Raw genomic sequence first — 17324 nt, 5'->3', positions numbered from 1 at the left:
AAGTAAGGCAAACTTCATGCAGTGATGCTGAATATAATCAAAATTACAGATACATATCTCTCCTTGGCTCAAAAATTATACTCCCAAAAGAGCCAGAGAGAAACTCCCGATTAGTTATGTGTGCGTTATATGTGAGAAACGTTCACAAGAGTTTTCAGAAGTGGGCTTAATTTGGCTAATGGTCTTTATAGTGCATTTTTCATTAAGCGAATTTGGCATGTTGGTTTTATGAATAATAGATTTCACACTACATTGATTAAGTGAAGTTTTTAATAGAAGCGAAATTAGCTAGATGAGTTTGCGAGTAAATTGCACTTGTTTTGCTTTGAAAGCTTGAGGTGATGTAGAAGTCGCTTTTAATCATCTGTTCATTTTCTGATTGCTCTGATAATGCATAGTTAACTTTGCATTTGCTTAGAAGATCAGACCATTAATAATGCAGACGCTTGGTCCTCTGACAACATTCCATTTCTGAATCATAATATTACTGTCATGTCTGATACTGGGTATGTTTTTTTTAACATTGCAATGTTAACATACAAGGTAATTACAAATATGCTATAATAAACATACTATTTTATTTGCAACTATGCCTAACATGCCTGCATGAGACAAGGAACAATCCTAATTTTTTATCCTTAACATGTAGAAGTTGTACTGGTAATTTAAATTACTGGTAAATTCCATATTGAAAGTTATATGCAAGTTAAATAGTTTCTCAAATAAAAAGAAATCTCATGTGAGTGACAGGTGGGTGAGAAGTTATTAATGAGTAATAAATAAAATAATAAAAGCTGTCATGGTGGAAAATAAAATAAAATAAAATAAAATAAAATAAAATAAAATAAAATAAAATAAAATAAAATAAAATAAAATAAAATAAAATAAAATAAAATAAAATAAAATAAAATAAAATAAAACACCAAATAATAAACTATAAAATAAGAAAATAAAACATAAATTAAAATAATAAGTTGTTATTGTGGCAAATAAAATAAAATAAAATTAAATAAAAATAATTAAAAATAAAACACCAAATAATAAACCATAAAACAATAAAATAAAACATAAACTAAAATAATAAAAGTCGTCATGGGGGCAAATAAAAAAATAAAAAATAAAATAAAATAAAATAAAATAAAATAAAATAAAATAAAATAAAAATTTAATTTTTTAAATTAAATTAAATTAAATTAAAACACCAAACAATAAACTATAAAATAATAAAATTAAACATAAATTAAAATTAAAAAGTTGTCATTGTGACAAATAAAATTTAATAAAAAACTATAAAATAATAAAATTAAACATAAATTAAAATAATAAAAGATGTTATTGTGGCAAAAAAAATTAATAAAATAAAATAAAATAAAATAAAATAAAAAAACACCAAATGATAAACTATAAAATAATAAAATAAAACATAAATTAAAATAATAAGTTGTTATTGTGGCAAATAAAATGAAATAAAATTAAATAAAAATAATTAAAAATAAAATAAAACACCAAATAATAAACCATAAAACAATAAAATAAAACATAAACTAAAATAATAACAGTCGTCATGGGGGCAAATAAAATAAAATAAAATAAAATAAAATAAAATAAAATAAAATAAAATAAAATAAAATAAAATAAAATAAAATAAAATAAAATAAAATAAAATAAAAATTATTTTTTTTTAAAATTAAATTAAATTAAATTAAAACACCAAACAATAAACTATAAAATAATAAAATTAAACATAAATTAAAATTAAAAAGTTGTCATTGTGACAAATAAAATTTAATAAAAAACTATAAAATAATAAAATTAAACATAAATTAAAATAATAAAAGATGTTATTGTGGCAAAAAAAAATAAAATAAAATAAAATAAAATAAAATAAAAAAACACCAAATGATAAACTATAAAATAATAAAATAAAGTAAGTTATCAAGGTGACAAAACAAAATAAAACATAACAAAACACCAAATAACAAACTATAAAACAATAAAAGTTGTCATGATGGCCCTAAAATAAATACTTCACCCAACAATTCTGCTCACGATTTCCTCAGTCATACAGTGCATTGTTTAAACCCTTTCTATCTTGCTTTGAACACAAAGGAGGACGTTTTGAATGGTGCAGCTCTTTCCCATACATTGGAAGTCTATGAATTGTGACTAGAGACTGTCAAGCTTCAGGAACTACAAAAAGTATCCCAAAAAAGCTCATGCTCCGAGTCTTCCAAAGTCATTATGGATTTGCATGTGAAAAACAAAAGAAACAAGTCATTACTCACTGAAAAGTTTCTAATCTACTGCACCTCTTGTGAAACATTGTTCACATTTGCAAGCATTGGAATACTGACAATAAACAATAGACACTGTACATAACATGGTAGTCTAATGAATTTAAAAAATAAATAAACAGTGCAAACATAATTTTCATTTTTGGCTGAATTTTCAAGGCAAATGGTATTTTTTTATGTACTTTACGTTACTTTTTACCTTTCAGTTCTGAATGTAAAGGCTCTGCAAAGTTTTAAACATCAAGTGCAGAATAAATGGAGTTCAAAAAAGAAAGAAGTCTAAATTGCCTGTCATGAATCGTCACTAATTTCATTCTTATTTCCTGCAAAACCTACGTAAGTTTGTAATTTTCATAATACCAGCCTGAACTCTTCACTGGCTGTCTGTGAATAATGTCTATTTTGACCCTTAAACATTAGAGATGCATCTGAGGCCTGTATGAGCATGATTTGTGTTGTTTAAATGTCAAGAAGATGCTGTTTTCTGTGCTGAAAAAAACAAATCTACATTGCACGCATTTACAAAAAATGAGAAACTGAGCTCAAATTAAAACATATGCCATAATTACTGTTTGTATAAGTAGTTTATTCTTTGAACTTTGTGATTCTGGTTTACAGTTTCATGCTTTGGTCACTTGGGGATACTCATTTGTAGAATGCTATTCTGTTTTTTGTTTTTATTTCTGTATTAGGATAGTATGTGTTTGGTGTTTTGAATAGGTTTTGCCACCGCTGAATTTGTGTTGTCTTAGTGTAATTAGTTTAGAACAAGTGTCACACACTGAAGATCTTGGTTTTATTTTTATTCCTTATTTTTTAGAAGTTTAGGATATAGACTAGAGGATTTATAAAGGTATAGTTCACCCAAAAAATAATGATTATGCCATTATTTACTCACCCTTTACTTGTCAAACCTTTATTTGTTTGTCTTCTATTAAAGAGCCCCTATTATGCACTAAAAAGGGTCATATTTTGGTTTTGGGGGTCTCCAACAACAGTCCGATATACATGCAGGTCAAAAAACACTTTCATTGTCTTATAATATGCATTTATTTTTACCTAATTATCCCAGCGACTCCCATATCATTCGTTCAGCAATTCATTTGTTCCCAAACCCCTCATTTGCGTGAGGCTTATCTGCTCTGATTTTGGTACAGTCTGTGAAACCCCAGAGTTGCCAACATTGGTATAGGATCTGATCGCAGCGGCCGCCCAAATCACGCTTCATAGTACAGTTACTAACACCACAGTACATGGTACCCAGTTCTCAACAGTGTTATTCAGACACCTCAAACACCAGCATATTGCTCTATTCTTAACCATGACACACATTCAGTATTAATCCACACAGTGGCATAAGCTGAACTATTTTGAAACTTTACCACCACATGTTTGTAGGAACAGCTGATGGTGGCCATATATAGCAACAACAAACAGCAGTGGAACGCGAGCTCACAAACTCATTTAAATCCGTAAACAAAGTGGTTACAAGTAACAAAACACAATTTAACATCAATTGCAAGCTAGAGAAAACAAGGAGGCAACCATTTTAATTGCTCTTACATTTGTGAAGTGGAGGTAGAAACTGATCCATTAACTGTGTACTGTAAAGTTCCTGTCAAGCTCTGCAAAGTCCCTTATGGTCTTTTCTGATCCTTCCTTTAACAAACGGCCAACGAATGTCCCATTGTAAGTGTGTAGATTGCTGAAGCACTCATCAGAAACATGACGGGAACACAGCACAAGGCTGGGGCTATAATCCTGAGGTATTTTTGCAAAAATTAACCTCAACCACTGACTCTTCACAGCCTCATCTTTTGGTAGAGAAAATAACACTTTCCCTCACACTTCCGATAATATCCAGCTGAGCACAGTGTCTTCGCAACATGATTCAACCGGGGTTTGCTACAGTGTTCTTCTTCTTCATTTTCTTGCTACTGTTTTGTGGGCGGGGCCGGGCGTTTCAATTTTCCCGGGTTTGCGCGTGCAATAAATGGGTGGGGCTTAGGTTCCACAGGTTAGCCGCCACTCCGGCACGGCTTAAGACTTGTGATCAAGACCATTCATTTGAAGCACTCTTTTATAGATGAATCAATAGTTTTAAGCATGGCACACTTTCAGATTTAAGCCTAAGCTGGATATTTCACTTTACTTAGAGCTGTGCTACATACTGCACGGAAGTCATTTTCAAAAACCCATAATAGGGGCTCTTTAAACACACACAAAACAGATATACTGAAGAAAGCTGGAAAGTAATCATTGACTTTCTTTGTATGTGTTTCCCCTTTATGGAAGCCTGGTTTCAGCTTTCCTCAGAATATCTTTTGAAGAAAAAAGAAACTCATAAAGGTTTGAGTGTGAGTAAAGAGTGAGTACATTTTCTTTGAGTGAGTATTGTTTTGATTGGGTTAATTTCTTTGGTTTGGATAACACTCATTCATTGTTTTGTTTCTTAATTCTCATTTTAATATTTTTGAGTAAAGACTGTAGAAATTCACTCTTATCATTGATCTGTCACACAACTATTTCAATGACTTACTTAAATGTTCTGGTCTTACCCCATTTATTATCAAAATTTGTGCTGAAATGTATATTATGAGAAAATTTACATTTTTTGACCTTGGATAGATGTAAAACTATTCTAGAAGATGTCCAAAATTATGAACCTCTTAAATAGCCTAACAGGGCACTTTAAGACACTTATGCCATCATTGACTTGAATGTAATTTTGGCCTTCTAAGCATAAGGCTCACCTTCTGTCTGGAGAATCATGAACAGGGACGAGGACGGGCGGTGCAGTGTGTCCTCCAGTCCAAAGGCAGAAAGCATCTCTCAGAAGCGCCGGACGCAGCAGAGCGGAATGTGTAATGCTCTAACGAGCACAATGACAAACAAAGGGTGTGAACGATTAATCCACTTAGTTTTGCTGCGTGTGTGTTTCTATGATTACAAAGATGGGTCGAATTTAATTAACCAAGTGATTTTTCAGGGAATACAACGCACCACATGTACACAAACACTTGGAGATTTGAGTTGTCAAGTTAACACTTGAGAGTAAGGCTGTCACTCGCAATTGTGTTAGTCATCATTACACTTTATCTTTCTTTGTGAATCCAAAATTCCTAATGATAATTGATTATATTGTTTTAATTATCGTTACATAATTAATTTAAGCTTTATTGATGAAGTATAAAATTAATCTTTAGCCTAGCCCTAAACAAACAAAAAACATTTACCAAACAGAATCTTCTTCACTTTGTTATTTTTTATTTTATCATAATCTAAAGCCAAACTTTGAAGGAGCAGTCTATATAGCATATTCTATTTCTGCAGTTGTTTATTACATAAACATTGCTATATATATATCTAATAAAAATCTAATAAAACAATAGTAGAGTTTAAAGTTATCACTCATAAATTATCCTTAAAAAGCAATGATTCTATGTGAATTGCATTATGCACTCACCGGCCACTTTATTAGGTACACTTGTCCAACTGTTCCTTAATGCTAATTTCTAATCAGCAAATCACATGGCAGCAAATCAATGCATTTAGGCATGTAGACATGGTCAAGACGATCTGCTGCAGTTCAAACCGAGCATCAAAATGGGGAAGAAAGGTGATTTAAGTGACTTTGAATGTGACATGGCTGTTGGTGCCAGACAGGCTGGTCTGAGTATTTCAGAAACTGCTGATCTATTGGGATTTTCACGTACAACCATTTCTAGTGTTTACAAAGAATGGTCCAAAAAAGACAAAATATGCAGTAAGCGGCAGATCTATGGGCACTTCTGTGGGCTATGCCTTGTTGATGCCAGCAGTCAGAGGAGAATGGCCAGACTTGTTCGAACTGAAAGAAAGGCAACAGTAACTCAAATAACCACTCGTTACAACTGAGGTATGCATAAGAGCAACAACACGTCCAACCTTGAGGCGGATTGGCTACAGCTAAGAACAGGAAACTGAGGCTACAATTTGCACAGGCTCACCAAAATTGGATAATAGAAGATTGGAAAAACGTTGCCTGGTTTAATGAGTCTCGATTTCTGCAGCGACATTCAGGTGGTATAGTCAGAATTTGGTGTCAACAACACGAAAGTATGGATCCATCCTGCCTTGTATCAATGGTTCAGGCTGCTGGTGGTGGTGTTATGGTGTGGGGGATATTTTCTTGGCACACTTTGGCCCCATCGGTACCAACTGAGCATCGTGTCAACGCCAGAGCCTACCTGAGTATTGTTGCTGACCACTATCTTCTGATGGCTACTTCCAGCAGAATAACACACCATGTCATAAAGTGTGAATCATCTCAGACTGGTTTCTTGAACATGACAATGAGTTCACTGTACTCAAATGGCCTCCACAGTCACCAGAACTCAACCCAATAGAGCATCTTTGTGATGTGGTGGAATGGGAGATTTGCATCATGGATGTGCAGCTGACAAAGCAGCAGCAACTGCGTGATGCTATCATGTCAATATGGACTAAAATTTCTGAGGAATATTTCCAGTGCCTTGGAGAATCTATGCCAAGATGGAATTTCTGATGGCAAAAGGGGGTCCAACCTGGTACCAGTAAGATATATTTGTACAGTATATATGCAAATGACGGTTTAACCTGTTTTGCTGTAGACTATTTAAATTACATCATTATTAATATTATTACTATTATTATTATTATTATTATTATTATTATTATTATTATTATTATTATTATTCTGATGTGTTGTTCCATTTCTGGAACATTTTATAGATCTATTACATTTTTATAAGTAGTTATATTATTATGCAAGTGTCATGCAAATAATAAATACAAATCTTACAAAACAGTGGCTCATCGGTCTCTAGTATTGCCAGTCCACTCAGAGTCTGCATTTTTAGTGCCCTGGATGTCTATATTCTGGCTTGCCCGTGACATTGTAGAGCGTGCAAATGTTTGTGTGTGTGCGTTTTTGTGGGTGAGGTTTGGGAGGGGGTCAGTCTGTCAGGGCCTTTGGGCGACATATCGCCATCTGGGAGGTATGACCCTGGAACTACAAGGTTTCCGTGGAAACTGGCTGTAATAGAATCATGGCTAGGGTGCAGCAAAGGGCAGAAACAGTAAGAAATGGGCAGAGTCAGAGAGCGAGCGAGTGAGAGAGAGAAGGATAGAGAGAGAGGGAAAATGGAAAGAGAGAGAGAGAGAGAGAGGCTGTCAAGTGCCCTGTTTGGAGCAGCAGGATTAAGCATGGCACGAAGGGAAGCACATTCAAGGTCAACTAAAAAACAGCAAAGACAAAAAAAGAGAAAAATGTGAAATAGATTTGCAACAGTGAGTTCGGTATTTAAAACACTATATATAAATTTACATACACACTATAACTGTTCACTATAACTGTTAATAAATAGCAAAAAAAAAAATCATATTATATATGGTAAGAATGAAAATCCAACATGCTGCATTTACCTCGTTGTCACTGTCATGTGACCTGTGGCATCATTTGCCACTTCGGTTCCATTCATAAATTCTCTCATATGGGACAGTAAAGACCCATAGTTCAGGATCTTGCTGGTCATCTTGGTCCTTATAGAGTACGTTTACATGAACACCAATAATCCAATAATTACCAATAATCCAATAATTGCATGAACACCAATAATTTTAATATACTTAAGACAATACTCTGATTAAGAGTGTACCATGTAAACAGCTGATTAAGGTAATCGAAATAAACAGAAATCGAATTAAGACATTTGGAGTATGCCGATTTTAGTCACATTATTGAAGTGCAGTACAGACATGTAAACACTGCAATCAAACTATTACCATCGTGTAGGATTCTCCCCGCATTTTGTGACAAGATAGTCTATACACACACAGCTGTTTGACACTATTCTCTACACCTACCGAGTCAGTGAAGGACCACAGACACCTGCATCGTGAAATGCAGAGGTTTTTTACCCCATTTGGCATGCGGTATCAAATTTCATTAAAACTACACTCTTCCAGCAGTTCATACTCGCATCCAACATCTCGTTTGTCACAGGAGCATGTATGAAATGTTCCTGAATGAAAGTGAAAGTGACTAAGTCGACAAATTAAAAATGAAACACCCGAAATTACATGAAACTTTGGAGAAAATGTGGATAGCCTGGTGATGCAATGACATTAAAATAATTATGTGCTATAACATGTAAAACGGGATGATGAAAGGAACATTCTAAAAGCAACTCATGTAAACACCTTAATCACATTATTTTCTTATTCAGATTAAGGAAAATAATTTGATTATTGATGCCCATGTAAACGTAGCTATTGACTGCTTATTTATCAATACTATGAACATAGTATATACTCAGCTCACACACAGTTTTTTGCCTTTTACATTGCACGGAAGTAGGCATATTTGGACACCGGGTCAGTCTCAAATACTGAGTTATCACTTTGAATCAGTAATGACTCACTGATTGAATCAGAGAACTGTTGTTGTGTTATCTTAGCCTACCTAACACTTTGCTGGCTATGAGACATAAAGACATAATTCACACAAAAAATGTATTCTGTCATCATTAATTCCTCTTCAAGCTATTCCAAAACCATTCCAATTTCTTAGTGGAACACACCACGCTGGTTTCTTTTTTCTATGCATTGTGAACTGGACCGAATCACAAAAAGAATAAACATGTTGGATGAAGAACAACGGCAGATCGCGTGAGCAGAGTTCAAATCCCAGGTTTACTATTACAGCTAGCTTACTACTGTAGCTGCACTGTCGCTTCGGCTTTACAATATCATTTGACTGTCCGACTATGATCATCAACAAGTATCCTATCAAGTTTAGTCAGGAATCTTGGGATGTTTTTTTGATGACAATTTTACCCTCAAACATCACACTGCAATGACAGCACAATCATGCAAGTTTCGGCTACAAATCACTTCATACCCAGACCCTTCTCTCAAAGGGGTGGTCCACAACAATATAATATTTTAAACTTTAGTTGATGTGTAATGTAGCTGTGTGAACATAAACAACATCTCTGAATGTAATATGCTCAAAGTTCAATCCAAACGGAGACATTGGCTTTTACAGAGTTAGCTTAGCAAACCATACAGCAAACAAAGCTTGGGGAATACAACTAGGTGAATGAGATCATAAACCCTTCAGGTAACGCGCATACACCCTGTGCAGCGAAAGGGCATAGCCAGATGTGCTGCAATGTTACAGCAGAGAAAGCTAAAATGCCGTCCATACGCTGCTATTTCCGCAGAGCTTGTTCTGATTCTGTATTTGGGCTTCCAAAGGACACGACACAAAGAGAGAATTTAATTTATGTAATGTTTCAGAGAGTTATAAATATATATATATATATATATATATATATATAGTTGGCATTTGACAAAGGACAGCTTCCAGAATCTCTCCCAGTTCAGTGCTGAATTCTGCTAAAAACTATTCAAAGGTGTGGACTGTGAGTCACAACCAGTAAGCATTTATATTTGTTTAAAATTATCTATTACATGCATAGTTACTAGTGTTAACGGTATGATGGAGCAAGGACGTAAACAAGGATGTAAACAATGGGAAATGCTGTTTGGAAATGTTAACAATTTAGCTATAAATTCATATTTATCCGTCAAACCCCTGTACACACCCACAATCTTAACCAGAGCAAATGAGAAGCGTATTGAAGGGGGTGAGACATATCAGATACTAAAGAGCATTTGATTGTTAAGAAGGTGTGCTGAGAAAAAGAAGTGTGTGCTGGCGTCCAAAAAAAATCATTGATTATTTTAATTGGTAGTGAAAATTGTGTCACTGTTTTGGAGCACAATCACTTATACAGATACTAATATCTAAAATACTTTATCTTCAATTCACATGAACGTATACAGTAGGTTCATATTTAGGTGGGATTGTTGTAAAACTGTTCTAACTGTAGTTCCACCATGTGCATTCAAAGCTCTACTACAGAGGTGCCCAAACTCAGTCCTGGAGGGCTGGTGGCCTGCAGAGTTTAACTCCAACTTGCTGTAACACACCTGCTAATAAGTTTAGTATGCCTAAAAAGAGTCTAATTAGAGTTAAACACTGTAGGACACTGGCACCCCTGCTCTACAAACTATTCAAAACACTACAGGATGACGCAGTGTTCAACAAGAAAACCCGCATCACATGACTCTTTACCTCCCTACACTTCTTCTGGTTGCAGCTTGCATTCATTTCAAGACCCTAATCCCTGCTTACAGAAGAGCTGGGATCTGCACCTCCCATCTCCACTTGGGTAAATATTACCCTCATCCACCTAAACCTCACTCCCATCTGGGTCATGGCACCAATGCAACCCCCCTGGCTCTATTCGTGATGCTTTGAAAAAAAAAAAATCAAACCAAGATATTTGGCATGAGGTATGCATACTATCAAATTTGCCAAAGACTGTAGCCTCTGTTATAAGTTTCTAGGGCGCCTAGAGAAGTAAGGTTACCTCCACTGCTCCTCCTTGCTGGCCTCCATTACAATCACTCGCATCAGGGTCATGACACTAATGTAACACCTCCGGTTCAGCTCACAACACTTTGGCACAGAAAATGGACTGGTACCTCTGGCACAAGAGATGTGCCAGAACAAGGAAGCTTAAGAGGCTTTAGCGTCAGTTGCAAATATCACTATTGAGACCATGGGATGAAGGTTTACCTGCTCAGGTCTTAATAGATGCCCTCCATTACAGTCCCCCTGCATAGCCTCATTCCCATCAAGGTCATGGCACCAGTGCGACCCCTCTGGTTGAAAATGCACCATTTTGAGCAGGATTAAAACTGGTGTCTCTGGCATGGCAAGGGGATGTGCCAACAAGGACATTAAATACCACATAGTGTCAGTCTCTAGTGCGCTTTATATAGCTCTTACAGATCGGCCTCTATTACATTTGCACTTGGGAAACATGGTTATAGAACATACTAAAATGGTTTAAATTAGATTCAATTTACACCACATGTGGAAACACAAAAATTTTTGTTAACTATTTGTTAAAATCACTGTAAATGCTGGTGGATGTTCATATAGCAAGATTTAGTTCAAACATACATAATGAAGAGATGATGCCAACCATCGAGGACTTCCAGGACAACACATAAGATGAGATGAAGAGATGATGCCAACCATCAAGGACTTCAACCCAGGCTCGACCTGAAAACGTACCTCTATGTACATTTCTGAAGACAGCAAAATACATCCCAGGAGGTATGGTTTTTTGCAGTTTTTGTTTTAGCGAATCCACCAGAGGCCGCTGTGTACGCTTTTTGAGATCTCAAATTTCTCTCTCGAGTGCCATTCGCGCCTGCTGTTCTCGTGTAAACCCACCAGAGGTCGCTGTTGATTAATTGTTTGACTGACTGACTGAACGATCGACTGGCCCAACCTCCTCCTTCCCTAAACCCAATCAATTGTATTGATTCACCCGCCAACCCACTTCTTTGAACCCAACCAACAACTTTCAAAAGCAATCCAGAAAAAGAAAAGCCCTCATCTGATTTTTACCACGTTTTCATATTTTACCACATTCTCACCCTGTTATTTACTTGTTTATTTTATTTTTTGGATTCTGTTTTGTCTTACCTGCTTTCTGGAACCGTTCTTCGCCAGACTCGAACCCCGTTGTCGTGGTCAACTCCTCTGTGCATCTCAAGTCCGCCAACGTAAATGGCAAGCTAACGGAACAAACTAGTTACAGCAGGAAGGCCGTCTATACGGAGGTAAGTGGTCAGCTTCGTATCATTCGTACCTCTGGCTACATAATTTGTGGTTTCCAGAAATGTATATAGGGCTATGCTTTCAGAATGAGCCTATGTTGAAGGACTTCCAGGACAACACATACACTTAATACACAAATACACTTCATTAAACAAGTACACATACAGTTGAAGTCAGAATTATTAGCCCCTTTTGAATTTTTATTTTCTTTTTAAAATATTTCCCAAATGATGTTTAACAGAACATTTTCACAGTATGTCTGATAATATTTTTTTTTCTGGAGAAAGTCTTGTTTGTTTTATTTTGGCTAAAATAAAAGCAGTTTTTAATTTAAAAAAAACATTTTAAGGTCAAAATTATTAGCCCCTTTAAGCTATTTTTTTCAATAGTCTACAGAACAAACCATCGTTATGCAATAACTTGCCTAATTATCCTAACCTGCCTAGTTAACCTAATTAACCTAGTTAATCCTTTAAATGTCACTTTAAGCTGTATAGAAGTGTCTTGAAAACTATCTAGTCAAATATTATTTACAGTCATCATAGCAAAGATAAAATACATCAGTTATTAGAGATGAGTTATTAAAACTGTTATGTGTTGAAAAAAAATCTTCTCTCTGTTAAACAGAAACTGGGGAAAAAAAATAAACAGGGGGGCTAATAATTCTGACTTCAACTGTAGACATCACCTATATGCAATAAAATTGCAGGTTAACTATGTCTGTATATAATAACTTATATTTGATTGTAACTTTAACTTCATTTGATTGTAATGCAATAATGTGCACCTTCCGTAAAACTCCTTTGAAACAATATTGTAAAAAGCATTACACAAATAAACTTGAATTAAATTTAATTGAATATATTCCACAAAAAATTCATTATTTTAAAATAAATTTACATTTATTTATGTCACGTAGGCTTAGATTTATAAGTTCATATATTTCACATATTCTTAAATGACTAAAACATCTATTAACAGAATCGTTAAGAAACAATTCCCCAATGTTCTAAAGTTGTAGGACTCAAAAAAAGCGAGAGATGCAAGGAATAAAAAAAGCCACGAGTAGCAGGTGGTATTTTGTTGGAAATACATGCAGACACTAACAAAGTGGGTACAAAAAAAAGGATATTTTGCACACTAGACTTTTCACATCAGCTAATGACTCAGGTGTGTTTGAGACTAGCTGTCTGCAATAAACCTACACTTCACACAATTTCCTACAAGACAAGACTGCAGCTGTACGCAAGGGGAAATGCTACGCGGTTATGCGGCTTGTGATATAATTTTAGCTCATAACTCTTTATTGTATAACGCGCAGTCACTCCACGAGAACAGCAGAGGGTACAGCAGCAGGAAGACATCGCTGCTTATCTCATTTGGTTTTTAGGCAGCCAATCTGCCCAAAAGGCTTTATAGCTAACAATAGATGTCATGTTGTGCCTTAGGGATTGTGATCCAAGGAAAAAAGAATTCAACCGCACACATACAAGCCAGTATTAGGTTTTCAGTGGTTTCATTAACAAAAAAAAGGCTGATATAACTGATGAGCCGCCACTGGACACAGATTGTGTACTGCATTTCAAACAATAGTAATTTCAGACCAGCTACTTTTTCATCTGAAAAAAAAGAAAAAGTAATTGTGGTATCCTGACTACAAAAGTCAGATGAGTAATCAATACATGCTGGGCGGTAGGTGATGAAACAGTGAGAACGAGCACTCAGGTGTTGCTTTGTTTTTAAAGCGCTCAATGGCAAAAGAAAAGCTATTAAACCCACTGAAGGGCTTTGCGAGAATATCAAGGCATCATAATGTACCTCAAATCTGCTTGAATTAAAAGTCCTGAGGGTCAGTTTTGAATATCAGTAAATGAAATTAGGTTTGCGTCCGTGTTGACTTACAAACTCTGGCGTAGCTCTGCTGTGTCTCTGGATGTTCCCAGCGATTGCAGGTTCTTCTCTAGTGTGACCACTGAAAAGAACAAACAGAAACCTTTAGGCATCTTTAATTTTGTCACTTCCGTCTCATGACTTACACCTCATGCTGCCCTTAATGGCTTACAATCACGCTGAGAAAAATCTTTTTAAACTCACCGTTAGCATTGATCTGAAAGATGTTCGAGGAGGTTTCCTGGAACACATCCTGCAGCTCTGAGGGACTGACTTGTGTAGCTGTAGGGGAAAGAAAAAAATGTTGGAAATTTTTATTTGAATTGCAAACATTTACATATATATATATATATACTGTTGAAGTCAGAATTATTAGCCACCCTTCGATTTTTCTTTTTTAAATGTTTCCCAAATAATGTTTAACAGAGCAAGGAAATTTTCACAGTATGTCTGATAATATTTTTTCTTCTGTAGAAAGTCTTATTTGTTTTATTTCTGCTTAAATAAAAGCAGTTTCAAATTTTTAAAAAACTATTTTAAGGTCAAAATGATTAGCCCCTTTAAGAATTTTTTTTTTTGATAGTCTAGAGAACAAACCATCGTTTTACAATCACTTGCCTAATTACCCTAACCTGCCCAGTTAACCTAATTAACTTATTTAAGCCTTTAAATATCACTTTAAGCTGTATAGAAGGATCTTGAAAATATCTAGTAAAATATTATTTACTGTCATCATGGCAAAGATAAAATAAATCAGTTATTAATGGGAAAAAAATAAACAGGGGGCTAATAATTCAGACTTTAACTGTGTGTGTGTGTGTGTGTGTGTGTGTGTGTGTGTGTGTGTGTGTGTGTATATATATATATATATATATATATATATATATATATATATATATGTATATATGTATATATATGTGTGTATATATATATATATATATATATATGTATGTATATATGTGTGTATATATATGCATGCGTATATATATGTGTGTATATATATGTATGCGTATATATATGTATGCATATATATGTATATATATATATATATATATATATATATATATATATATATATATATATATATATATATATATATATATATATATATATATATATATATATATATAGTTATTTTAAATTGTAATAATATAAAATGAAATGTTTGAATGGATACAGTACCCCATTTTGAAAATGAATATTTCTCATTCATTTAGCCATTTCTCAGTGAATATGGGTAATATTTATATTGGTGCCTTTGAACAAAATAGATTTAATAAACAGATACAAACAGATCTATATTTTATATATTTATATTTTATATTATATTTAAAAATGGAAAGATAATACATTTAAATTCATGCAAAAAATAGCACAAAAAAATCCAAACAACAAAATTTCTATTACATTTTATATAAGTTTTTGTTTCTCTTGATTTTTGCTATTTTTGACATTTTTATTTAATATTTATCCCTAACATATAAACTTGAGCTAATCATTTTTGAACCATAATTGTAAGTTATTTTGTTAGATCAGCTCCAGATTTTGGCTTCAGTACTGACTAAACTACAGTATATGCTCAAATATAATATTGTAAAGCATCCTATAGAATATATTAATTAAAATGAAAGATTTGTGGGGGGCATACTTATATATGCTGAGCACTATAGATTTATGTATTTATTAATTTATTGATGTATTGTAAATTAAATACTTTTTGTAATACATCAGAAATCCTTTTTTTTTATTATTAAGAAAGCATCAATAGTAAAGAACTTATAAATTGGTCAATTAAATTAAAATAAATAGTTCTCTAAAGTAGAGCCAAACAAAGCAGAATGAATAGCATTTGTCAGGTTTCTGGGCAACAACAGACTGAATCATGAGCCACCAATGTGACATTTGGACACCGCAGTTACTCTTCATGTATCCTGAACACCCTGATAAGAACAGGTAATCATCAAGAGCTCTTAATCAGAATCCACATCACAACCCCTGTATTAAAGCACAGCCCACAGACCCTGCACATATACACACAAATCTGCTGTCAAAATGACTGTAATTGACATGCTGCTTTTTCACAACTCTAATGCACTCGCACTTAAGATGGAAAATCACAGGCAGTTTTTTTTCCCCCACACAGAAATATATTGGATGGAGAGTAGAAAAGGAAAAAGCAGCAAATATTTATTTCGATAAAGACGTTCTTTCCATAAGATACGGTTTATTTATTAATTTTCAGGAATTACATTTAAAACTGAATTATTTTGATTAAGAAAAAAGTATATAAATATGTTATATATAGCTTATTTTGAGCTTATGTAAATATTTATAAGAAAAAGAAATATAGACAATTAAATGTAGTACATTTCAATAGTATTTTTGACTGTTTAAATAATATAGGCTATACTGAAAGCTAGTCATTTCTGCATAGAACATTGAGACATAAATCTGATTGGTCACATAATTTCTGAGAAAAATAAATATATTTAATAGAAAATATAAGGTTTAGGTATTATTTTAACATAATAATCATAATAATAATAATAATATTAATAATAATAATAATATTAATAATAATAATAATAATAATAATAATAATAATAATAATAATAATAAAATAGATAAACAAACAAACAAACAAACAAATAAATAAATAAATAAAAGGGACTAAGCCTGAGAAAAATGAATGAATAAATGAATGAATGAATGAATAATAATAATAATAATAATAATAATAATAATAATAATAATAATAATAATAATAATAATAATAATAGATAAATAAGTAAATAAATAAATAAACAAATAAATAAAAGGGACTAAGCCCGAGAAAAATGAATGAATGAATGAATGAATGAATGAATAATAATAACAATAATAATAATAATAATAATAATAATAATAATAATAGTAATAATAATAATAATAATAATAATAATAATAATAATAATAATAATAATAAATAAATAAATAAAAGGGACTAAGCCAGAGAAAAACGAATGAATGAATGAATGAATGAATAATAATAATAATAATAATAATAATAATAATAATAATAATAATAATAATTATTATTATTATTATTATTATTATTATAAAAATAATAGATAAATAAGTAAATAAATAAATAAACAAATAAATAAAAGGGACTAAGCCCGAGAAAAATGAGTGAATGAATGAATAATAATAACAACAACAATAATAATAATAATAATAATAATAATAAATAATAATAATAATAATAATAATAATAATAATAATAACAATAATAATAATAAATAAATAAATAAAAGGGACTAAGCCAGAGAAAAATGAATGAATATTAATAATAATAATAATAATAATAATAATAATAATAATAATAATAATAATAATAATAATAATAATAATAATAATAATAACAGTAATAA

The 17324-nt window shown here is 32.7% G+C and overlaps 1 protein-coding gene across 1 annotated transcript in view; it reads right to left on the bottom strand.

The window, feature by feature from the left end:
• Positions 1-17324, bottom strand: part of tsnare1 (T-SNARE Domain Containing 1) — a 243443-nt gene that overhangs the window by 151924 nt on the left and 74195 nt on the right. The window contains exons 3-4 of the mRNA XM_056474611.1: positions 14116-14193; positions 13924-13993 (exon numbers count right to left, since the gene is read on the bottom strand). Of these exons, the coding sequence (XP_056330586.1) occupies positions 13924-13993; positions 14116-14193 (148 nt within the window). The remainder of the gene's footprint in view (positions 1-13923; positions 13994-14115; positions 14194-17324) is intronic.

Source organism: Danio aesculapii, chromosome 16 (genome assembly GCF_903798145.1).
Source record: "Danio aesculapii chromosome 16, fDanAes4.1, whole genome shotgun sequence".
NCBI classification, from domain to species: Eukaryota; Metazoa; Chordata; class Actinopteri; order Cypriniformes; family Danionidae; genus Danio; species Danio aesculapii.
The sequence above is the reverse complement of the archived record's forward strand: the minus strand, read 5'-3'. Positions and strand labels throughout refer to the sequence as shown.